Source organism: Geotrypetes seraphini, chromosome 7, assembly GCF_902459505.1.
Source record: "Geotrypetes seraphini chromosome 7, aGeoSer1.1, whole genome shotgun sequence".
Classification (NCBI taxonomy): domain Eukaryota; kingdom Metazoa; phylum Chordata; class Amphibia; order Gymnophiona; family Dermophiidae; genus Geotrypetes; species Geotrypetes seraphini.
In genome coordinates, this window is record NC_047090.1 from 538,990 (window position 1) to 564,084 (window position 25,095).

The 25,095-nt window shown below is 42.8% G+C and overlaps 1 protein-coding gene across 3 annotated transcripts in view; it reads right to left on the bottom strand.

Moving 5' to 3' along the window:
* Window positions 1-25,095, bottom strand: part of MYBPC1 (myosin binding protein C1) — a 216,669-nt gene that overhangs the window by 109,886 nt on the left and 81,688 nt on the right. For all 3 annotated transcript variants that reach the window (XM_033952331.1, XM_033952330.1, XM_033952329.1), the window contains exons 6-11: window positions 18,695-18,733; window positions 16,279-16,314; window positions 12,171-12,275; window positions 10,157-10,305; window positions 3,630-3,747; window positions 443-497 (exon numbers count right to left, since the gene is read on the bottom strand). In XM_033952331.1, the coding sequence (XP_033808222.1) occupies window positions 443-497; window positions 3,630-3,747; window positions 10,157-10,305; window positions 12,171-12,275; window positions 16,279-16,314; window positions 18,695-18,733 (502 nt within the window). The remainder of the gene's footprint in view (window positions 1-442; window positions 498-3,629; window positions 3,748-10,156; window positions 10,306-12,170; window positions 12,276-16,278; window positions 16,315-18,694; window positions 18,734-25,095) is intronic.

Consider the following 25,095-nt stretch of genomic DNA (forward strand, 5'->3'; position numbering starts at 1 on the left):
TATTTCTCAGTGTACTGGGGGGTTCCCCCCAAACTCTCCTCACAGCGCTAATGGGAACGGTAATAACAGCTTCAGGCGTCGTCGCACATTCGTCCCTTCACATAATTGTCGGCGCAACTTTGTCGGAGCGCTTTTGTCCTGTACTCAAACATCGATGTACTGGTCTATTCAATGCAATTTTCTGAATCAGCGCTCCAATTACCCCTGGAATAGGTAAAAAAAAACCTAAGGCACCAAGAAAAATTTTTTGGGGTGGCCTGTGTTATCAGTGATGTTATGTTGTATGGGGGGGGGGGGGGGTTTGTTAGCTATTTTATTATGCATGTTTTATTGTTACCCACTCAGAATTGTTGGATGTGCGGGATACAAATTTTAAAATAAATATTACTCATTACCAACTGTACTTATATAATAATGTTAAATGATCACATTTTAATCTTACCTTCTTTTGAAAGCAGATCGAATGTCAATTGCTGGAGCAGATGTTCCTCCAGTTGCTAAAAATGAGAACATCCTGGATTAAAGATATTTGCTTGGGTTTCTTGTACTGGATTGCTAAATGTTGTAATCTCTTGTCGTAGAAAGACCTGTTACAATACAGGCAGTCCCCGTTTTATGAACATTCGACGTACGCTGGGCTCATACTTATGAACGGGGGTCCTGCTCTACCTTTGGTGTCCCAACGCACACCTCTCCCTCCCTCCTGAGTCCCAACGCGCCTCCTTCCCCTCCCTTCCAAGTCCCAACATGCCCCTTTCTCTCTCCCGAGTTCCAACACACCCTCTCTCGCCCTACCTCCCTCCATTCTGTGCCCCAAGTGCGTGCCTTCCTCCAGTGGGTGTTTACCTTCTGGCTGGCTCCCTCCTCCTTCCAGCCGCAGTCATTTCTCTACACAAAGTCACAGGCAGCGGTTCCTACGCACGTCCTGTGGCTGATCCGGAAGCCTTCCCTCTGATGTGGGAGGAGCTTCCTCTGACATCAGAAGGAAGACTTCTGGCTCAGCTGCATGATGCATATAGGAGTCACTGCCAGCGGCTTTGTGCAGAGAAATGACTGTGGCTGGAAGAGGGAGCTGGTCAGAAGGTAAACACCCATCGGAGGGAGGCAGAATGGAGGGAGGGAGAGAGAGGGGCATGTTGGGACTCAGGAGGGAGCACAAACTTTGGACAAAAGATGGAAGGAAGGAGGGGGCATGAACTTGGGACACAGAATGGAGGGAGGGGAGCATGAGCCATAGGATGGAAGAATGGAGGGAGTGAGGGTAAAAGATGCTGAGGTGGGGGAGAGAATAGAAAGGGTGAATTGGGTGAGAGAGACGGAAAGAAAGATGGTGCACATGGGGAGATTAAGAAAGAGGAAAATTGTTGGGCATAGGGAGGGAGAGAGAATTATTGGACATGGTGGTGGGAGAGGAGTGAGGTAGAGATGAATGGGGAAGAGAGATAAGAGGGAGCAATGTTGGAGAGAGAACAGTGGATGGAAAAGGATGTAAGAGGGGCCTCAAGGAGATGGAGAAAGTGGGAAGAATACTGGGATCCAAGTTACATACAAATTCAACTTAAGAATGATTTAAATAAAGGAACCCTTTCTTAACTCGGGGACTGCCTGTATTTATATCAGAGCCCCATATTTTTCTAACATTTCACTAAACATTGCATTCTCTACTGGAGAGCAAAAAGGGCAATTATATAATGGCCTCCAAAATGTAGACACCATTTATGTGCAGTAATTTATAGAATATGTGCACGTTTGCATGAAAATGACATCACTAACTGGCATTTATGCATGTACGTGCAAGTTGCTATTTTTTTTCTCAAGTACCTAATTTCATTTTAGTTTGATACTTTGTAAACCGCTTAGGTCAGCAAAATGCAGGAGCAGTAGATCAAATCTGAAATCAACATAAACTAGGCCCTCCCTACATCCTATCCTGTGAACCAAAGTCCTTCAACTGTAGGAACCTGTCAAAACCGTCTCGCTAACGTAAATAGTTCACGCTACTATGTTGTCCACGAGAAACTACTATACCAGGATACTGTATTCACAAGAAATTGCTAATAACGGAGAAGTTGCAGAACCATAATTAATGTTTTATAATTACTCCCAACACCCAGGTTAACTCACAACTAACTGTCAACTCCTATTATTATTGATCAGAAAAGGGTTTTTTACTCTATGGAAACTTCGATCCATTAGAGCATATTTTGATGTTTCATCATTTAGGGCTCCTTTGACATAAGAACATAAGAAATGCCTGCACCGGATCAGACCTGGGGTCCATCCAGTCCGGTGATCCGCACACGCGGAGGCGCAGCCAGGCGTACCCTGGCAAATACATTAGTCACTCGTATTCCTCAATGTGTCCCGCAAGAAGATGTGCGTCCAATTTTCCCTTAAATCTTAGAATGGTGGTTTCCTTCACCATCTCTTCCGGGAGAGAGTTCCAGGCGTTCACCACTCGCTGTGTGAAGCAGAATTTTCTGACATTTGTCCTGGCCGTGTTCCCTCTCAGCTTCAGGCCATGACCTCTGGTCCGAGTCTGGGTCACATTTGCCAATGTGAATAACGCTGTTTCTTGCTCACCATCCGCTAGCGGTTTAACGCGCGTAATACCGCGTGCTAAACCGCTAGCTGCTACTGCCTCCTCTTGAGCAAGCGGTAGTTTTTAGGCCAGCACAGGGGTTAGCGCGTGATGAAACCCCGCTAGCGCAGCTTAATAAAAGGAGCCCTTAGAGTTTTGGTACAGTCTCTCATACTAAGCCAGCTTGATTATTGTAATATTGCCCACTTGGCAATTTCCCAGAGGACTATGCAGCGATTGCGAATGGTTCAAAATGCGGCGGTTAGGTTGAAAAAATATGATCACGAGTACTGCATTGGCTGCCAATGGAGGCACGGGTGAAGTTTAAATTTGGTTGCTTCTGCTTTAAGGCTTTGTTTGGTCTATCTCCCAAATATATAATTGAGTTATCTCTTTTGCAACTAACAGACACAAGAGAAACTCACATTTGAATTTTGTTTTTCCGCCTGTTAGAGGATGTAAATTTAAAAAACATCAAAATCTTTTTTCATATCAAGCAGCATTATGGGGTAAAGATTTAGAACAACTGTTTATGCTTACTAACACTTATGGGGAATTTAGGAGACATTTAAAGACGTATTTGTTTACTAAATATTTAGGCAGCTAATTGGCAAAATTTTATGGACCATTTAGATTATTATAGGGTTTTTAATTATTAGCTTCTTAATTTTTAGTTTTATTCAACTTCCTTTTAATTGTAATTTTTTTAAATTATTGTAAACCGCATAGAACTTCACGGCCTTGCTGTATATAAACTGATTATTATTATTTTTATTATTACTTGTAACCCGTTTTGGATTCTGATGGGCTAAAAAACTGAATAAATAAATATTATAAAAATCAAAAGGGTCTAGTGGTCTCCAAACACCAGGTGAAGAACGAGTGCACTATTCTAGACCGTATGGGTGTTAATTCAGTTTCTGGTTATTTTCCATTGCACCTAGTTGTTTAATTTCTTAAAAAGGTTTACAAAACTTTCCAATTAGAACTGGATTTAGAAATGCATTATTCATTATTACAGCATATCAAACTGAAAGGAAAATCTTACCAATGACTTCAAGATCGAAAGAACACGTGTCAAATTTATCCTTGTACGTGACTTCACATCTGTAGTTTCCAGCATAGGATTCCTTGGCTTTGATGATCTGCATCTCAAACGTGTAAGTCTGAAATTACAATGGATGTTGTGAGGAAGGAATTGAGGATTTGTGTTCAACAAACCTACAGATATTAGGAATGTGTTTCACCCTGCCGGCATTGCTGTAAAAAACAATGGCTACTTTTTACCTAAGGACTTTTCACCAATTCCAAAACTATGCACATTTGGCAAGGTTTGGCAAAGGTCCATGGGATTTAGGGGTCCTTTTACATAAGCTGCAGCAAAGGAGGCCTTTCCCACGTGTCTTTCCACTTGTGCCGTGGCCAGAAAATGGCTGACTCTTCCATTTTCCCAATTAATGGCCAGGTGCTAATTCTATTATTGGCGCAGGGCCACTACAAAATGTTACTACGGGCCCCTTTTATCAAACCATGTGGGCCCTTACCACTTATAAAATAGGTATTGGTAGGGGCTTGTGTAGGGCCCTTTTTTTATCAAGCCACGGTAGAGCATTTTACCGTGGGCTGGTGAGGTAAATACTCCAATGCTCATAAGAATTGACCTCACCAACCTGCAGTAAAAAGCTCTACCACTGGAATGGTACATGCAACATTTTAAGATAAGTGTGGCATGCACAAGTAAGAGCTGGCAATGGTGTTTGATATACGTAGGGTTAAGTCGCATGAGTTCATATATCTATGACTTTTAGGTTGCTATTAATATATAGGGCTTAACCGCTTCATAACAGCTTGCATCAGTCTGCACCACTTAAGATAAAAAAATAAGAAAAAGTTAAATTAGAAGATATATTTATCAATTTGGAACTTTATATTTGATTCTGTCCCTTATAACAACAATAATAATAATAATAATAAGTTTATTCTTGTATATAAGAACATAAGCAATGCCTCCACTGGGTCAGACCTGAGGTCCATTGCGCCCAGCAGCCCCCTCATGTGGCGGCCCAACAGGTCCAAGACCTGTGCAGTAATCCTCTATCTACACCCTTCTATCCCCTTTTCCAGCAGGAAATTGTCCAATCCTTTCCTAAACCCCAGTACCGTACTCTGCCCTATTACGTCTTCTGGAAGCGCATTCCAGGTGTCCACCACACGTTGGGTAAAGAAGAACTACCTAGCATTTGTTTTGAATCTGTCTCCTTTCAACTTTTCCGAATGCCCTCTTGTTATTTTATTTTTTGAAAGTTTGAAGAATCTGTCCCTCTCTACTTTCTCTATGCCCTTCATGATCTTGTAAGTCTCTATCATATCCCCTCTAAGTCTCCTCTTCTCCAGGGAAAAGAGACCCAATTTCTCCAATCTCTCAGCATATGAAAGGTTTTCCATCCCTTTTATCAGACGTGTCGCTCTCCTCCGCCCGATACAACGGCAGGATAACTTCTTTCGTCTGGTAGTAATACCTTTCTTGATTATATCTAGCATTCTATTCGCTCTCTTAGCGGCCGCTGCGCACTGTGCCGTCGGCTTCATTGTCATGTCTACCATTACCCCCAAGTCCCTTTCTTGGGTACTCTCATTCAATAACATCCCTCCCATCGTATAGTTGTACCTCAGGTTTCTGCTTCCCACATGCAATACTTTACATTTCTCAACATTGAACTTCATCTGCCATCTCGTCGCCCATTCCCCTAGTTTGTTCAAGTCCCTTTGCAATTTTTCACAGTCCTCCTTAGTCCGAGCTCCACTAAATAGTTTGGTGTCGTCTGCAGATTTTATTATCTCACACTTCGTCCCTGTTTTTAGATCATTTATGAATATTTTAAATAGCAGCGGCCCGAGCACTGAGCCCTGCGGAACACCACTCGTGACCCTCCTCCAGTCCAAGTAGTGGCCCTTCACCCCTACCCTCTGTTTCCTACCCGCCAACCAGTTTCTGATCCATCTATGTACGTCTCTGTCCATCCCATGGTTCTTCAGTTTCTGGAGTAGACGTTCATGAGGCACCTTGTCAAAGGCTTTTTGGAAATCTAGGTATATGATGTCTATGGGGTCTCCTCTGTCCATCCGTTTGTTAATTCCTTCAAAGAAGTGCAGAAACCATGTTGGCTGGTTATCAGAAGTTCGTTTCTTTCAAAATGTTCATCGATGTTTTCTTTTAGCAGTGCTTCTGCCATTTTCCCCGGAACCGAGGTCAAACTCACCGGTCTGTAGTTTCCCGGGTCACCTCTTGATTCCTTTTTAAAGATGGGCATAACATTGGCTATCTTCCAATCCTCTGGGATCACGCCTGTTTTCAGGGATAGGTTGCAAATTTGCTGCAGTAGTTCCGCTATCTCCTCCTTTAGTTCCTTCAGAACCCTTGGATGGATTCCGTCTGGACCCGGAGATTTGTCAGTTTTTCGTTTTTCTATCTGCCTGCGCACATCTTCAAGGCTCACTTCCATGGATGTTAATTTTTCTGCTTGATTTCCGTTGAAGAATTGCTCAGGTTCCGGTATGTTGGTTGTGTCTTTGTTTGTAAATACAGACGAAAAGAACATGTTAAGTTTTTCCGCGACCTCTTTATCCTCCTTCACCACTCCCTTCCTGTCACTGTCGTCCAGCGGTCCCACCTCCTCCCTAACCGGCTACTTCCCTTTAACATATCTAAAGAACGGTTTGAAATTTCATGCTTCCCTGGCCTCTCTTCATACTCTCTTTTGGCTTTTAGAACCACATGATGACATTCTTTTTGATACTTCCTGTGCTCTTTCTAGTTCCCCTCGGTTTTGCCCATCCATGAGGTTCTGGGCGGTTAACAAAGAAGAACTGTACAATCAGTGACATATACATAGAAAAGGTAAAATTTAATAATAAGATAAAAATGCATAATTATTTGACAAACTTAGCAAACAAATAGGTTTTTAAAAAATTTTCTAAAAACACAATAAGAATCCATTTGAAAGATCAGCGGGCTTAACCAAGAGTTCATTTTCCCTAATTGAAATGCAAGTGTCCTATTCAAAAATCTCTTAGAACGACTGGCCTTAACTGAAGAGTACATAAACGTGAAATTATTACGGGTATTTTTAGATGATCTATAAAAATTAAATTGGTATTGGTTTCAGTGGGAACTGTTGCAATTTTGAGAGCATTTTTCAGGAGCCATAATAGAAATCTGGAACTGATCAATTTCAGGCCAGTTTTGTTCCATTCTGCCCTGAGCAGGTTTCTGAGATCCTTTTTCCTCTCTTAGTACACAGTGGCTTACTGCAATTATATCAGAAGCTTGTTTTTGTATTGAGCAAGTCAGACCCACTGCTCTCTCAAGTCCAGTATTGTGAAAGAGGCCAATCCCAGTTGACAAGTACTTTCTCCTGAAACAATATACAAAGCATTGTAAAGCTCTGTGACACGAGACTTCCAAGCCCCTGTTGAACTTGTCTGTACCTTCAGAAGTAAAAGGCATCAATATACAGTTTCATCTCATTATAATGGACTTCAAGGGACCTGGAAAAACAGTCCGTTATATCCAGAGTTGCATTTTTTTAAAACTTTATTTAGGTCAACTTGAAACAACGTACAATCGATGCACAACAGTCACTGCACAAGCATATCAGCAACATCAAGAACAAAACTCAGCAAAACATTGTTATGGCACGAAATGATTGCAAAACCAGAACATTGAAAGATGTTCTAAAGCAGGGGTGTCAAAGTCCCTCCTCGAGGGCCGGAATCCAGTTGGGTTTTCTGGATTTCCCCAATGTATATGCATTGAAAGCAGTGCATGCAAATAGATCTCATGCAGATTCATTGGGGAAATCCTGAAAACCCGACTGGATTCTGGCCCTCGAGGACCGACTTTGACACCTGTGTTCTAAAGCATTATGTCATACTGTACTGGAAAGAAAAATACTCTGTCATTTTCTTCTGGGCTACATTTCGTTCATATGTTGTAGTGATGTACGCATTTTGATACTGTATCATCGGCATGCCACGTGCCTTGTAGGCGGAGCCTGCATGTCCATTATAACCGAACAAAACGACAGCTAAAAGAGGCTCTGGGGACCAAATTGTTTGTCCGTTATATGCGAAAGTCCGTTATATGCGAGTCCACTACATGTGGTGATTTTCTGCATGTTCATAAAGGCGCATGGCCAGGACCAGCGGACCTCGTCCGCTAGAGACGATATTCCGTTATAACGGACTCTCTTATAACGAGATTATACTGTACTAGTCATTAAGCCCGTTACATTAACGGGTGCTAGAATACTGTTCACCCTCTATGTTGCCCCTTCCATTCACTGCCCTCTCTTCTCTTTCCATCCAGTGTCCGCCCCCTCTCTCTCTGTCCCATATGGCCTCTCTCCATCTCCTCTTTCCTTTTCCCTTGGTCTGGCATACCTTCCTCCTTCCCTCCATGCCCTGTCATCTGTTCTTCCCTCCAAGCCATTCTCTCCCCCTCTGCTCACTTTCCTCCTTCAACTACTTCATCGGGCAACAGCAGCATTCACAATTCATTGCTGTTGCTGGCTTCAGGTATTCCTCTCTGTGTTCATGAAAACAGGAAGTAGGCAGGACCGGCCAGAGAGGAAGGCCTGAAGCCGCAACAGCAGCGAATTGTAAACGCTGCTGCTGCCTGAAGCACCCGAGGCAGACGCTTCTCTCCCCTCCCAGGCCAACCCCCGCTGACTCTGCGACCCTCCCGGCGAGATGACTTTAATAACAAACCTCCCTCCAGCGTTGGCAGCCGCAGCACGCTAAACAGGCTGCTTCGCGGCTTTCTTCTGCCGTTGAGTCTCTCTGTCGCGTCATTGATGACATCATTAGTGACGCGGCAGAGGGACTCAACTGCAGGAGAAAGTCGCAAAGCAGCCTGTTTAACGTGCTGCGGCTGCCAATGCTGGAGGGAGGTTTGTGCCGGTATGTGCAGAAGCGATATGTCTCTCCCCCTCCAGTACCTGTGCAGCACTTTGCTGCGGCGCATCCTCCCATCCTGAGTCGGCCACAGCGCTCGAGTCCGTTTCTCCCGCTTTGTCTAGCCGCCGCATACGCACTCTGGCCACGGACCTACAGATAACGGATCAGGGATCACAGATCACGCAGGTCTGAGTGCGCATGCGCGGCTAGCGTTTTATTATATAGGATGCCCTGTTGTGCATCTCGCTGAGGGCAATGCTGAAGTTGATTAATTTATTTAATTAATCCATAGACAGCCTAGCTATGTACAATTCCACAAAATATGACCGCTTGACTTATATTTGGTAAGATTAAAAATTTGTATCATCTCTCCTTAGAGAGCTTCACTGACTTCCAGTACATGAGAGGTTACACTAAGAAATTTTGCTCAACTCCCCCCCCCCCCCCTTTTACAAAATCGTAGTGTGATTTTTAGTGGCGGGTAACAGCTCCGACGCTCTTAGGAATTCTAGGAGTGTCAAAGCTGATACTGCCGCAGCCAGTCTTAAAAACCGCACTACGGCTTAGTCTTTACGGCTTTTCATGGGGCCATACCTGAGGCGCTTGTTTTAACACTCAATTTCCTTTCTAGTATTTTTCACTGGAGACAGTATTATCATCTTACTTTGATGTTTCCTTCGTTCACATCTATACATTTAAAAGGGATTTTCGAACAATCTTTTTCTTTTAATACAGCCTCAATATGGATTGCTATTCCGGCTGAGATTCAGGGTTTAAACTCATATTATTTGTTTCATCACAGTCTCAAGACCCTTTATTTTGGGAAACTATGAGTTAAAATGAGCTCAATTGTGGATAACGTTAGCTTTTATTATTGTTTTTTTTTTTTGGAAGTGTGTTTCATATTCTGTAAACCATTTTGGGTCTCAGATTGAGGGTAGAGGTGGTATAGACGTGTAAGGAAAAGAATAGAAGATTAATGTATTGGCATTGGTTAAGAGATATGGATAGGTTGTTTACAGGTATTTTAGTGAGGTGTTGGTTAATTGGAAAGTGGGGGGGGAAAATAAGTCTTGTCTTTATTCTATTAAGTATATTGTGCTGTAATGATAATATTTTATGTAAATGCATCATCTGAATTTAATGAAAAAAAAAGAAGATAAATCTAGGCGGTTAACCAAAAAAAATCCATAATACAATAAGCATAAATTTAAATATATATATATAAAATAATATAAACCTGAGAAAACTATGCAATTTAGAACAAGAATCTATTGTATATAAGAACCTCTGACAAACATCTTCGTATAAACAAGCAAGACTTATATCAGTAGATAATTCACAAATTATTCAGATATTAAAAAGACTTACCCCCTCTTTTACTAAGGTGCGCTAGCCGATTTAGCGCACGCTAATCGCTAATGCGTCCATAGAATATAATGGGTGCTTTAACATTTAGTACGCGCTAAATTGGCTAGCGTGCCTTAGTAAAAGGACCCCTTGGCCTCAATTATGTATAAAGCTGTGGAAAATCCTCCTAAACAAGTCGACCTCATAGCATAGCTAAGCAAGAGAAAGTCTCTTATCACTAACAAGTTGAAAGCATCCCAAAAGTACCTTCGTAAGGCGATCAAAGGTTTCTTTCAGTTGAAGGTGCTTTCCCGCTTTGCTCGCCAGGTCCATCCATTTTCCTTTCAACCACTTGACAGTCGGTTTTCTAAGAAGATCTTTGGCTTCAACTTTGCAAGTAAACTTAATGTCTCCCCCTTAAAACAGTAGAACGGTTTGATACATTCATTATACCTTTGCTTGAATTATGAAAACCTGAAATATATAGGTTCTTAACATAACATAAACATGTAGAGTGTTCCCCCGGTCATTAGCGGTTGGCGGTCATTCGCGGTATTTTTCCGACCGCAAACTGCTGACCAAGAGAGGACAGCTGGAGAGGCAGGAGAGAGCAGCCGGAGCACCGGTGAGTGAAGGAAATCACTCGCTGTATGCTCCGACCGCCTCTTCCTGCACTAAAGTCGGGCCTTACCAATCAGAAGCTGCTTTGACACGGAAGATAATTGGGTACAAAACCATCTAAGGCCTTATAACATATACAGCCAAATCTAAAAATTACTCTAGTCTCAATTTAGCTCTTTCGCCATGTCCTTGACCTACTTGCATGGTCTGTGTCCCGCACGTGGCGAGAGACCAAGAAGAGTGGCCAAATCAAGCATGGGGTAATGACACACAATGTTGGACAGACTTATATGGTCTAGTGGGGGAACTGTGCGGTTTTGGAGAAAGGGGAAGCTATGGTTACCAGATGTCCGGATTTTTGAGGACATGTCCAGAGGTCCGGATACCTTTTCAAAACCCGCCACTTTGTCCGGGAGGGGTATCTGCATATACACAGATCTAACGCGGTGACATCATGCACACGTGCACATGCATGCGACATTGCATCCGCACATGCCTTCGTGCCCATTGAACAAGCAGTGGGGGGCGGGGCTGGGGGGCAGAGCTGAAAGCAGAGCTGGAGCATACCGGGGTAGGGATGGGTGGAACTAGACGGGCCTGGGGACGGGTCTGGGGGGGGGTCTGGATTTTACTGAGGTAAAATCTGGTAACCCTAAGGCAGGGGTAGGAAATTCCGGTCCTCGAGAGCTGGAGCCAGGTCAGGTTTTCAGGATATCCACAATTAATATGTATGAGATGGATCTGCATGCACTGCTTCCTTGAGATGCAAATCTATCTCATACATATTTATTGTGGATATCCTGAAAACCTGACCTGGCTCCGGCTCTCGAGGACCGGAATTACCTACTCCTGCCCTAGAGGAAGGCATCATGATTGGTTAATTGAATATTTTCAGCAATATACCACATATCATCCCCATCATGTTTGGCTGCCTATGGTGGTGACTTCATAACCAATATTTAAACATAGATGACCCGGGCCTACACTGAGTGGTGGGTAAGGCTCTGGTCACTTTGCTTGGCAGACTGGATGGACCGTGAGGGTCTTATTCTGCCATCATTTACTATGTTAATTTAGGAGCATCACCAGATATAAACAGCAGAATTACTAATGCATGCTTATCACTGCTTAAAAACAGCACTATGGCACGTGCTCAGGAGCCACTCGCTAACAGCAGGCTCAGCGCACACTTCCCATGTACTAAAACATACATTTTTTAGTTTAGCATGGGGCTTCTTTGGGGGCGGAGATTAGGCATACCTTATTCTAATTGGTTAGCGCATGGGCATTGGCGCATGCTGACTGTTTAGCATGGGATTAGTGTGGGAGCCCTCAACATCTTCTAAACAGGTGATGTTGAGGCCTTACGCGCTAATGGCTACATGTTAATTTTGCAATTTGTGCTTGGCCATTAATAGATAAACAGCAATGACGGCCATTTTAGAGCCAGGCTAAAAAAGTGGCCTCAGCGCATGGGAAACCCATGCACTAAAAAACAGCACAGGCACTTTTTAGGGCAGCTTAGTAAAAAGGCCCCCAAATGAAAATAGCACGTAGGATTGCTTTGGAAATGTTTAGAGAATGTATCCCTATGTATCATATCTCGAACACTGAATTTTGTAGAATAGATGACACTAATAATACTTCCGCCAACACCCACCTTCAGTCACAGAACCACTTTCAGGTTTTTCAATGAATAAACTAGACCTCTGGGAATCCTTGTGTTTGTCTGCATCTTCAGGGGGTGCGTCCCCAATTGACCAAACTGTTCAAAAAGACAGGAAAAATATAGATTATCAACTCAAACACTTTTTTTTTAAATCATGAAAAGTGAAATTTACTTTCCGTTTCTCCTCAGCTTGTTCTCTAGGGCAGAGAACCTACATATTTCAACCTCAACTGGCCAAACATCTTCTCTCCCTTAATACTTAGTTGACTGACTTTGAACTAATTTCCTTTGGGTCAATGAGAAGTGAATATCACATATTTTATTAACAATTCTCAAGAAGTACATAAAATGAAACACTTAGTGGCCTGTTCACTAAAAGTTGCATACAATTGTGTATGGTACCAAAGGTTAGACATGGGGGGCCAGATTCTATAAACAGCGCCTAAGCGCACCTACATTGTAGGTGCTGCTCTATGAGTTTGTCAATCAACCACTAGGGGCTACTTATAGAATCTCCCAGGCTGGATTCTTTATAGGACGCCTACATTAGGTGCTGCCAGGAGCCCTAATCAAAGGATGCCTAGCGATATTTAATTCTGGAATCTGTGCGCAACTTTTTTTTTTTTTTTTAATTGGCTTAATTGACGTGGTAATTGACCATGTCAGTTTTCAGCCAATCAAAACATTTTTTATTACTTTTAGAATGCCTAGTGACGCCTAAATCAAGGTGCCTAGCAAGCTTAATGACACCTACCTGAAAAGTAGGTGTAGCTAGGGACAGAGAATAGTTGTGGTGAATTTAGGCATTGGTAGGCATGTGAAATAGGCGCTGGTAAATTAGACCAGATACAAGTAAAACCTGGCCTAATGTACTGGTATCAACTTTTACGGAACCTAGCATTGTCTAGGCACCGCTAGCTGTGATTCTATAGGTGATGTTTATAGAACGTGGCCCTGGGAAAATCCATGCTAAGATAGTATTCTGTAACGGGCTCTTTCAACAGTACACTTTGATTTTGATTTGATTTTAATACTTGATATACTGCTAAAAAAACATAGTGTTATAGCAGTTTACAACATTTAGGCCCAAATTCTCAAAGCTGCGCTGAAAGTTAGGTGGTGGTAGGCGCCCTACCATCACCTATCTTAAGTGGTTTAATTGACATGAAACAAGGCGGTAATTGACCACATCGTTTAAAATCAATTAAAATCTAATCTTAAAATATAGGCACCTGCAAACACCTACAAATGACAGCAGCCAACTCCTGTCCATAGAAGCGCCCAAGTCTAAAATATGCATGATTTACGCCAGAAGTTGACATAGGCACCAGTAGGCGCCTCTATGATGCGATTCTTGTTGAAAGTAGCCCCCAGAAATGCAGACCTGTAAACCTCTGGCCTACATTTCTTGCACCTGCTTTCGATATGGCCTCGATTCTCTTAACAGCGCTGTCATGTGATTGGCACACGATCGGAGCCTCTTTTCTAAGCGGCCGCCTCAAGTGGCGCCATTTAGAGAATCTGACCCTAAATGCATTTCATCGTATATAGCATAAAAAATTCACAAATCTAATAGCATCTCATTGTACAAATGCTGGTACACAACTAATGATGATTGGGTGCGTAAATGATCCTATTCTTTAACATTATACCTAAATTCCAGGAATGCTCCTGACCCACCCATGCCCCTCTCATGGTCACACCCCTTTTCAAGTTTTGCATCATAAAATAATGGCTCATTAACTTCTGCAATTAGTTATGTGTGGATCTGGGATCTGTACCCAAATTTGTGTGTCCAACTTTGGGCAACTTATATACGTAGAATCAAAACTGAATGGGAGTCTTCCACATATAATCCTGCCAGTAGAGAGTGCTGTTTCAAATGAGGGTCAGACTAACAGTATTGAAGCGCTACCCCCCACAGGCAGCAATGCAGTCAAAGGACTCCCACTCAACTTAGAGGGAAAAGTGGCCCACATTAATGTGCCTAACTTTAAGCCAACACGTTCTTCCTTAAATGGCAATAACTATATATATTAAATATACTTGGAGACTCTCCAATATTAATTCAATACACGTTCTCCAAGTTGTCAAAGATCAAAATTTCTCCAATTCGTTTAAATTTTCTTCAGGGCCTCAGCAACACCACTCATCCGCTCAACAATAGCTCATAGCGGTGGGCTTTATGTGTCCACTTGTCCCACAATATATATTTAAACTTCCATAATCATTCACTACATATTTATTTCAAAAGTTTTAATAGTTTAAATCAATTAACATCTTATAAGATGCTTCCCATGGCTTGACCTGGGAGGGCTAAATCCAACATGTTTCACCTTAGCCTTTTCAAAGATCCTCCTCTGAGCCATCCTTTGTCATTCGACTTACTGTGCTTTTCTCTCCTCCTTTTACTTTTGACTTCAATTTATTTTTCTACCTCTTTGTCCAGATTTAACTCATTCTTACTATCTAGTCTTCATGTTCCTTCTTTCTTTCTGGTCTAAAGCAGGGGTGTCAAAGTCCCTCCTCGAGGGTCACAATTCAGTCGGGTTTTCAGGATTTCCCCAATGAATATGCATGAGATCTATTTGCATGCACTGCTTTCATTGTATGCTAATAGATCTCATGCATATTCATTGAGGAAATCCTGAAAACCCGACTGGATTGCGGCCCTCAAGGAGTTTTGACACCCCTGGTCTACAGGCAGCTTTCCATCTCTGTTGCTCTCCCTGGCTCTCCTATTTACTTCCACTTATTACCAGTCTTTCACTAACTTTGCCCTATTTCTCTCCCCTTCTATACAGTGTTTGCTCCCTGTATATGCCCTTTCTTTCCCTTTCCATTATTATTTCCTCCTTTCTGTCTCCCCCCAATATCTGCTTTCTCCCCCTCTTCCATCCAGCAGCTACCCCCTTTTATTCAGTGTCTGTCTCCTCTCTCCCTATTTCCATCCAGCATTTCCATACTCTCTCTCCCCTTCCATCAATATCTCCTTCCTCTGTCTTTTCCACCTTCCGTACAGTCTGTCCCTTCTCTCCCCTTTCACTTCCCCCTTCCATCATCTCTGTCCTGTCTCTCCCCTCTTCCATTCATGCTTCTGTCTTCCTCCTTCTATACAGCTTATCCCCCCCTTCCCCTTTTTATCCAGCACCTCCCCTTCCATCAACATTTCCCTCCTCTTTCTATCTCTCTCCTTCTATTCAACATGTGCCCCCTTTCTTCACCTTTCATCCAGCATCTCTCCTTCCACTTCCCCGTTCCATCATTTCTCTCCTCTTTGTACCCCACCCCCCAACATCTGCCCTCTCTCCCCCTGTTCTATCTAGAATCTGCCATTCCCCTTCTATACAAAATCTGCCTCCTCTCTATCCCCACCCCAAACCATTTCCATTAGCTTCTGCCTTCTTTCACCACTCCCACCCCACTTTCACCAGTGTCTACCCCTCTCTCCCCCACTCCTTTTCCACCAGTCTGTTCCCCTCTCTCCCACTCACTCCACTTCCACCAGCATCTGCCCCCCTGTCTCCTACCCACCCCACATTCTCCAGTGCCTGCCCTCTAGCATCCCCACTACTCTGGCTGCTTTCCTGAAGCAGCAGCAGCAGCGCCAAAGTGAAACAAACCAGCTGTGGAACCATACATATCTGCAGCTGCCGGCTCTGCCCTGGAAGAAGAAGTGATGTCAGAGAGGGAAGGCCGGCAGCTGTAGCTATATATGGGAAGGTCCCACAGCCAGTCTGGTTTAGTTTGCTGCTGCTGCTGCTTCAGGAAAGTAGCTTTAGAAGGTAGGAGAGTGGGGGAGGTGTTGGTCCCACTGGCTGCATGGCCTCCTGCTAAAAGGTGCGTGGCCACTCAGCATAGAAGGAACACTGCCTATTACTCTTTGATAAACATGCCCCTTGGCTCTGTTATTGGAACTACACTGGTACTCAATTCACATTAGCCAGTAAAATTATTTTTAAACTGGATTAGCAGACGCTCATTTAGCGATTCCCAAAAATTACAAAGAAAAATATATCATGGATCCACATCATGTATTTTACAGTATTTAATAACAGAAATGTCTCAAAGCATTTCTTTTTTTTTAATTTGTTTTCACCTGAGTCTTTTCTTTCCTTTCCGGGAACATCACCATCTGAAAGAAAATAATAATTAGACTGAGAGAGTGAAAGCAGACTGAGAAAGAGAGAGCAGACTAGGAAAATGCGAGAGCAGCCTGTACGAGAAGGTGGCAGCAGACTGTAGGACATGGGTAGTGTCTCTTCTGCTACAGCCAAAATACAGTACTGTATTTTAGATTTAGAAGGCATAACAGTTTAGCTACCAAAATCACTTACAGCTAAAGGCTATGGAGAGAATTCTAGAACCTGGCACCTTGATTTAGGTGTTAAAATGGGGTGTGCTTGCTATTATTGTATATAATGTTACATATGCACACCTAAGCCATTATAGAATAATAGCACAAAGCCATGTCAATGGACTGAAATATAAAAGTGTGTCCACTTATGATAGATCAATGCTGGCATAAGTTGGTGAACCTAGAGGTACCATGCAATGCATGCAACTATTGCATTCTATAAGTTGCATGCATGTTTATCTTTATTAGTATTTATATACCGCTCTTTGTTACAACATCAGTGCGGTGTACATCAATTAACAGTTAAAGAACGTCAATAATTATAGTACAGGTGTCAAATAAACAAAGAGAAACACAAACAAGCTCAAATTTTTGTACAATATACCAGTCAATATTGATAAGCTCAATAAATATATTTAAACATAGTACAGGTGTGAAGGGAAAAAAAATAGACAAAATAGAAAATTAAAATAGAAAACTAAAGTTTCATTTAGTTGCTGTATAGTCCAATGCCCAACCAAAAATTAAAACTATATGATAAAAAAATAAAATTAGGGAGGGAATGCCAATCCAAATAAATAGGTTTTTAAAGAAGCTCTAAATTTAGTATAGGTAGGCTCACAGCGAAGTTCAGGAGGAAGAGCATGCCATAAATACGGCACCGATGCAAAAAAAAAAAAAAAAAAAAAAAGGCGGAGTTTTGAATAGATTTTAACCTAACCAAACGAGTAGATGGTAGTGTCAATCTATTTAACGTCAACGATCGCAATGAACGAGGAGGTTAATATGGAACAAGTCATTTTGTGAGATGATCAGGTTGCCCACTGTAGGGGTGAGAAACTTCTTAAGGACTCATGAGATGAGGGGGAAGAGAGAACGGTTGAAAGACGTATAAGGGGTGAGGAAGGATGAGAGAAATTGCTGCACAACTCATAGAGGGCGAGGAAGGAAAAGAAAATCTGCTGAAGGATTCATGAGGGGTGAGGAAAGAAGAGAAAAACTAGTGAAGGACTCATGAGCAGTGGCGTAGGAGGGTGGGGGGAGGGGGCAGTCATGTTGCTGGGGGTGCCAGCACCCTTCCTCCTCTCCACTCTCTCTGCCTCTTCCCACTCCTCCCCTTGCCACACATGCACTGCCTTCTCTTCACCCTTCCCGCAGTGAGCAACAACTTCAACATGTTTCTTGCGACCGTGTCAGCTCTCCCGCTGATGTGACTTCCGGGTGCCATGCACAGGAAGTGATGTCAGAGGGAGAGTCGCGAGGAGCACGTTGACATTGTTACTTGTGGCAGGGAACAACTGGAGGTATGGGGGAAGGGGCGCCTCTCACCCTCGCTAAGGCACTGCTCATGAGGGGTGAGGAAGGAATAGAAAAACTGTGAAAGGACTTAGGAGGTGCGAGGGAGGAAAAGAGAAACTACTGAAGGACTTATAAAGGGTGTGGATGGAGAATGAGAAGAATATCCATAAGCCAACAGGTCTGTATGGAAAATGGCTGTGTGAGAAAGAGGGAGATGCCCAGCCAGACAAGCTCAGCCAGACTGTCTACAGAAGAGAGAATGAGAAAGCCAATTAAGAGGATGCTATCGATCGCTGATGTCTGATGTGCTCTCTCTTATTGTGAAGGGTCTGTCTCTGCATTTGTGTGATTTGTCTACGTCTCCGTCTCCGAGTGACCTTCTAGGCTTTACAGGGTATACACTGCTCTTATTGCAGCAGTGATATGCTGGAGGGAACGTCTCACTGAGTCCGGATTTTCCCGGACACATCCTCCTTTTGAGGACAAGTACGGGGGTCCGGACGGTTTTTCAAAATCCGGCACTTTGTCTGAGTTTTGAAAAGATTCTATCAAATCGTCATCAGGGGCTGGGGCGGGATTGGGGGAGGGCAGGTCTAGGGGGTCCAGATTTTCCATACGGAAAATCTGGTAACCCTAACTGAGTGGGCTTAGCCAGATTGACTCCCTTGGTCGTTACTGCCCCAACGAGTGGAAACAAAGGTTGATGAACAGAAACTACGTAAGTCAGTGGTTCCCAAACCTGGTCCTGGAGGTACCTCAGCCAGTCAGGTTTTCAGGATATCCACAATGAATAGGCAAGAGAGATTTGCATGCACTGCCTCAACTGTCTCTTACAGATCAACAAACAAAGAAACCTTACCTGGTAGTTGAGGGCTACCAGTGCGTAACTCCTCTTCATCTGGAATAGGAACAATAAATAAATGAAAATCCACTTAAGGTTAGGAAGGGAGGGTTATTTAAAATAATGAAATCAGAAACATTTAAAAAAATAAAAATCTTATACCTGCAAAAGAAGAGGGAGAAGGAATGGCAAGGTTGAAACACTCAAAGAGAATGTCAAACTGATGAAAGAAAGCCTTGGATGTCGCGTGGCCGAAATGCGAAACCCCCGACATCCAACGCAGATATAAACGAAACAGGGAACAAAATTAAGGGGATGCAAAACTGCACGTGATCTGCGATTAAGAGATGGATTTGACATGAGATGATTTTTAAATGATTCAGGTTGTTAGCGATGAAAAATCAATGTCAGGTAAAAACCAGTCACAAGGAACTGCAGCTAAGCCACACATCTGACCTGAAATTGATGCCCCTTCTCCGGCTTTTACGGCTGCAGGGAGAATGTGTACCACAAATAGGTTGAACAAAACAGTTATTGAACCAATTCAAATGCATGTTAACAGTGGCGTAGTAAGGGGGGGCAGGGGAGGGCAGACCACCCTGGGCACCTCATGCTCCCTCATGCCACGCTCGTGCTCCCCTGGCACCTCTTTAAATCCTCTCTAGCACGAGCAGCGTCTCTGGCCTGTTGCTTGTGCCAGCCTGATATCGCTTCCGGGTTGCGAGGCCAGGAAATGACATCAGAAGGAAAGCCAAAGCCGACGCGAGCCGCAGGCAGGAGAAGCTGCTCACGCTGGTGAAGATTTAAAGAAGTGCGGGGAAAGGGAGGGCGCGAGAGTGGCAAGGGGGGGGCGGGGAGGAGCGGGGGATGGAAAGGAGGGCAAGGGGGGAGGGCAAACTGGCAGGAATATAGAATTACTACCACTGTCAGTTCTTATCATTTCTATAGCGGAGAGTGGGAGCAAGAGCAATTGCTCGTACATGGCCGTTACATTTGTATGTTATTGTTGTTATATTATCGATATATTACTGTTTTGGAATGTTATTGAGTTTTATTGCTGCATTGTAATCGTATGGATCTAGTCCAGTGGTTCTCAAACCTGTCCTGGGGGACCCCCAGTCAGTCGGGTTTTCAGGATATCCCTAATGACTATGCATGAGCCAGATTTACACGCCTCCCATAAAACATATGGCTAGTGGTCATATGTTGACTTATACAGTACAATTAAATTGATTTTTGGGACGATCCTAAGAAATTGAAATACAGTAAAACCATTTCTGCAGGCAGCATCTAATGCTGGCCTCAGAAGTGAATTTACATCTTGAGCCTTATAACAAGTAATTAAATACAAATTGTAATCACACAGGCTAGAAAATGAGGTCGGAAGAAATCCCATATGGTTTCTTATCAAAGGAAAAGAAAAAGAAAAATTATTATGTTAGATTATAACAACTAAAATCCATGAGGTCAATTCTCAGCAATGCAGAGTTGTACTTTTGACATTATGATTTCTGTTTAAATTTTGGTGGGTTTTCAATGATCACTGAAAATGCAAGTAAGCTATTCGTTTAAAGATACAACTGCTATATGTGTGGTCCAACTTGGATGGCTTAACATTTAACCCATACAAACGCCAAAAGTCCAACAGGACAAAAAACCCACAGGTTCAAAATCACACAAAAAAAAGCAGTGGGAACGGACAATGAACACCCCACAGAGGATCACTGATGTAAAAAGGTCTTGATTATGTCAATAAAGGACATACACAAACTGTGGACCCGACACAGCACTGTGTTTTGGCGACTAAAAACGCCTGAATCAGAGGCGCTTTTCAGCGCTTGGCCTTTTTAATGTGTGTTTGATTGACCCAGCCTTGCATTAACAAAGGACTGCTGGTAAGCGAAAATTAAGTGGGTAACCTTCCCCAACCTCTTGTTTTATTACCTATCCCTTTTTATTTGTTTACGAATTGTATTTAATCCTTCAATTTTTCCCCCTCCCTTTTTCACATGCATCGTTTTGTTAAAATAGTTCTAACTGCCTTATTTTGTTTGGCTTTTTTTAACCTAATTTTTAACTAAATGTAAATCGCATTGGATTTGGATTTTGCGGTCAAATCAAATATTTTAAATAAACTTGAAACACTACAGTGACCTCTGATGCAGGCGTTTTAAGTCGCCGAAATACAGTGCTATGTCAGGTCCAGAGTTTGTGTATGTCGTTAATTGAAATAAACAAGTCCTTTTTACATCAGTGATCCTCTGTGGAGTGTTCATTGTCCGTTCCCACTGTTTTGTGTGTAACATTTAGCCCATACCTTGGGCCGCTTCAAATCACATCCCAAATCAAAACAGATACCTTTGAACCTTTAGGGACCCTTTTACTAAACAAATTCTGTATGTGGCACCTTAAGTCTTTACGTACATAACAAGCCTAATCATCACTGATAATTGGTAATTAATACCTCATAACTGACGCGCTTGGCGCTAATTAGAAGTTACGTGTACAGCTTGGTAGGCGCATCCTATGAAGTTTTAGTGTATGAACTTGAAAAGGGGGCGTGTCCAGGGGAGGATCATGAGCATTTCTAAAATTCATGCACACAGCTATAGAATAAGCCCGACGTGCGCCCAAGTTAGGCGCAGGGATTCAGGCCTGGCTTTCCTTGGCCATCATAAGTGTGCCTAAAAATACAAATTAGAACAGCGCAGAGAGTGTGGTGATCTGATCTAAATAGGGACTTTCCTCGATACAGCTGATAGCGAAATGCGAATTCACGTCGGAGACCCTCCGTGCTGATTAAGATAAGTTTGGGTACTGTTTTTGCAATTAGCTTAAGGATTTTCTCATACAAATTTATTTATTTCTTCCATTTGTGTGTCGCACATACCTATACAAGACAGCTCTAGGTGACATTACAGAAGATGTTAGAAGAGGGTAGGCAGGACTATGGAGGGCCGGAAGGAGTTCAGAGGAGAGAAGCATGTAGAATATTTCATAGACATTCCTAACTTTACAGATAGGAGTACCATCTGTGTAAATGATATCTAAATGAATTAAAGGAATATGTAAAAAGGAATAGAAGGGAGGAACCGTTAAACAATAGAATTCAGGGAAATTCAATTCATAAAATAAAAACAATAGGGGTAAAAACAATAGGGGTAAAAACAATGGAATAAAATTTAAAATAATTTATAAACTGGGGGAAAAAAAAATCAAATATGCCTGACAGAAGTCCAATTTCCTGTAGCGGCTCTGTTGCCTCAGCATATTTTAAATAATCCCAACGGCTGAAGTCCAAACGGGACAGATATCAGCTCGGGCTTTCCAGCTGCTGCAGCCCCGACTCATTGCTTCTAGGCAGAAAATGCACAGAGACAGAACAATCCAGCACTGGGTTGCACTGCTCTCGGTGGACGGCAGAAGCTCATGGGCAGCTCCCGAAAAATACATCACTCTGCCTCCATCAGCGGACAACCGGGAGGAGGAGTCCATGGCCCGGCCCCACTCCACTGATCCGGAGACACCATCAGCTCCTCCCCAGTGAGAGAGCAGACGCTGCCCCCATCCTAGGCAACAACCTAGGCAAATGAAATATCTATGACCGATAAGGAGGCTCGCTACAGTTAGCTCGAGTGTAGCCGCTGAGGTCACTGTGCAATGAGATACTAATATGTGAAAAGATATGAAAACCAAATGAAATATGTAATGAAATGCTATTGAAAGAAGGATAATATATCTGAAATACCTGCTTATGAGTGTGGCTAAGGAATTGATTAAAAATTAAATGTAATTCTATAAATGGTGTGTGCCTTTATAGAATTGCGCTGAGCGCCATTCTATTTGGCACTGATTTTTTGGGCGCTATATATAGAATCAGGCTCTTATCCCCTAATTCTTCAAACTTGTGTGCCTGAATTTATGCTTAGAGCACAAATTTGAGCGTGCAATTTATAGTATAAGGTCATTAGCAGGTGCAACTTAATTGAAGTTTTAAATTGGCAAATGTGAGCTTGATATTCATTTGTCAATAATCATCATTTTGCTGCCTGCTGCCAGCATTAAACTTGAAAATTCAATGCTGGACCATGTCCAGGTTCTGGGCCATAGACAGTTAATTGCAATATTTGACCCTTAACCAGCTATGAAGAACTGCATAAAGATAGGACAGGGGTTGTTCTCCCTTGATCAAAACTTTTAAAATACTGAAAGGATTCAACAAAATAGAACAGGGAAAGCAGTTACCGTATTTACAATGGCCAGTGTGAAAAGGACAAGAGGATATAGACTGAAGCTGAGGGGGGACAGGTCCAGGACGAATATCAGGAAGTTCTGTTTCACACAGCGAATGGTGGACACCTGGAATGCTCCCCCAGAGGAAGTAATTGCAGAATCCACCATTCTAGAATTTAATAATAATAATAATAATTTATTTCTTATATACCGCCAAAGCCATAGTAGTTCAAGGCGGTTTACAATGAAGAAGGACTGGACAATCAGCGAATAAGGTACAATCAGCGAGAATGGGTACAATAAAGAAGGGCAAGACAGTCTGCGTAAGGTTCAATCCAAGAATGTTGGCAAACAAAGGGGTACAGTCAGTGAATATAGGCATATAGGTAAAACAGAGGGGGGTAGCATCAGCAGATGAAGATACAGTTTAAAAGGGTAAGCAGGACAAGGTGTGGTAAAAATGGGGCCATAAGTTAGGCATAGAGGTCGTAGGATATAAGTTGGGTAAATAGATTAGTTTTTAGTACTTCCCTGAAGTTTAGGTAGGATGAAGTGCGTGAGATAATGTCGGCCAGCCAATTATTAAGCTGACCTGCTTGGAAGGCGAGAGTTCTATTTAGATATCGTTTGTAGCGGCAGGCCTTTATAGTTGGGTGGCTAAACAGGTGGGTTCTGCGAGTATGTTTGGATGAGCGGTCTAGGATAAAATGGGGTACCAAGTATAGGGGGGCCGAACCAAAGATGGATTTGAAACAGAAACAGGTGAACTTGAATTGCACTCTTGCTTCCAGGGGTAGCCAGTGGAGTTTTTGGTAGTAGGGAGTTAGGCGTTCCCATTTTTTTAGTCCAAAGATCAGTCGGGTAAATTAGATGCACATCTCCCTTGAGAAGCATACAGTGATATGGGGACTAAAACTATGCCAGGATACACCTGGCGGGGCCTCCGCGTGTGCGGATCACCGGACTGGATGGACCCAGGGTCTGATCCGGAGATGGCAATTCTTATGTTCTTATGACAGTCTTTTATGCAGTCCTGTTTATGCATTTACGTTTAACCAGTTAAATGTTGAAAATCAGGGGTGGGAAACTGCTTGGGGACACCAGGAAATTATTTTTCACTGAAAGGGTGGTTGATCGCTGGAATAGTCTTCCACTTCAGGTTATTGAGGCCAGCAGCGTGCCTGATTTTAAGGCCAAATGGGATCTATTCACAGAGAAAGGTAAGGGAAGGTCATTGGGGTGGGCAGACTAGATGGTCTATTTCTATGTTTCTAATATTGCACTTAACCGGTGAAGTGCTGACTCCTCTTAGCAGCACCCCCAGTAATACTCAGTTTCGACTTGGGTGCATTTTCAATGTGGCTCTATCCAGCTAACTGCTAACTCCAAACAGAGGACTGCATACTAATGGAACTTTTAACTTGGGGTCTATAAAGATGAATGTTGCGAACACCCCCGATGATTGTTCTGTCCTATTTGCTAAGTCCAGTGCTCATCTGTGGAAACTAAGTCTGAGTGTGATTTAGTAAAAGTGCCCCTTAGGGGGGAAGTCATCAAATGGCGCTGTGCGCACGCTCATAATAGCATGTGCTAAACACTAAAGATGCCCGTTACATTCTTATCTTTAGCATATAGTTAGCGTGTGCTAACCTGCTTAGCGCCCTTTGATGAATTCCTCCCTTTAGTGATTTAAGTGGCTCAGTTATCTGTTTGAGTAGCCAGACCTTTTTTTTTTCATAAAGTATTTAAGTGGCCAGCGCTGCACAAGTTCTTACTGAATATTGACCTCTATGGAATTCCCACATGCACCCAGGGAATGCATAATAGCACAGGATTCAAAAACTGCACTAAGGTTTGTCTCTCCTCCTGATCTCCTGCCTTTCCTAAAAGAAGAAGAAAAGGAAGATGAAAGTGCAAAAATTAGTATAATAAAGTAATAATCATAAATACTAATCTGCCTCTCTTTTTACTTTCTGAGTCAAATTCATCATCTTGACGTTTCTCTTGTCCAGGTTCTGGGTAAATAAACAACATTCTCCTAATTAGAACACAGATTTGAAGGTGATAGCAGAGGAAAAGAACAAGGGGCAAGGAAAGACAAAACATTTACAGAACGACATTGGCAGCAAAGAGCATGAAACCCCATTGCTGGAGTTTTGAGTGGCCAAGTTCCTGTCACTTGCCCC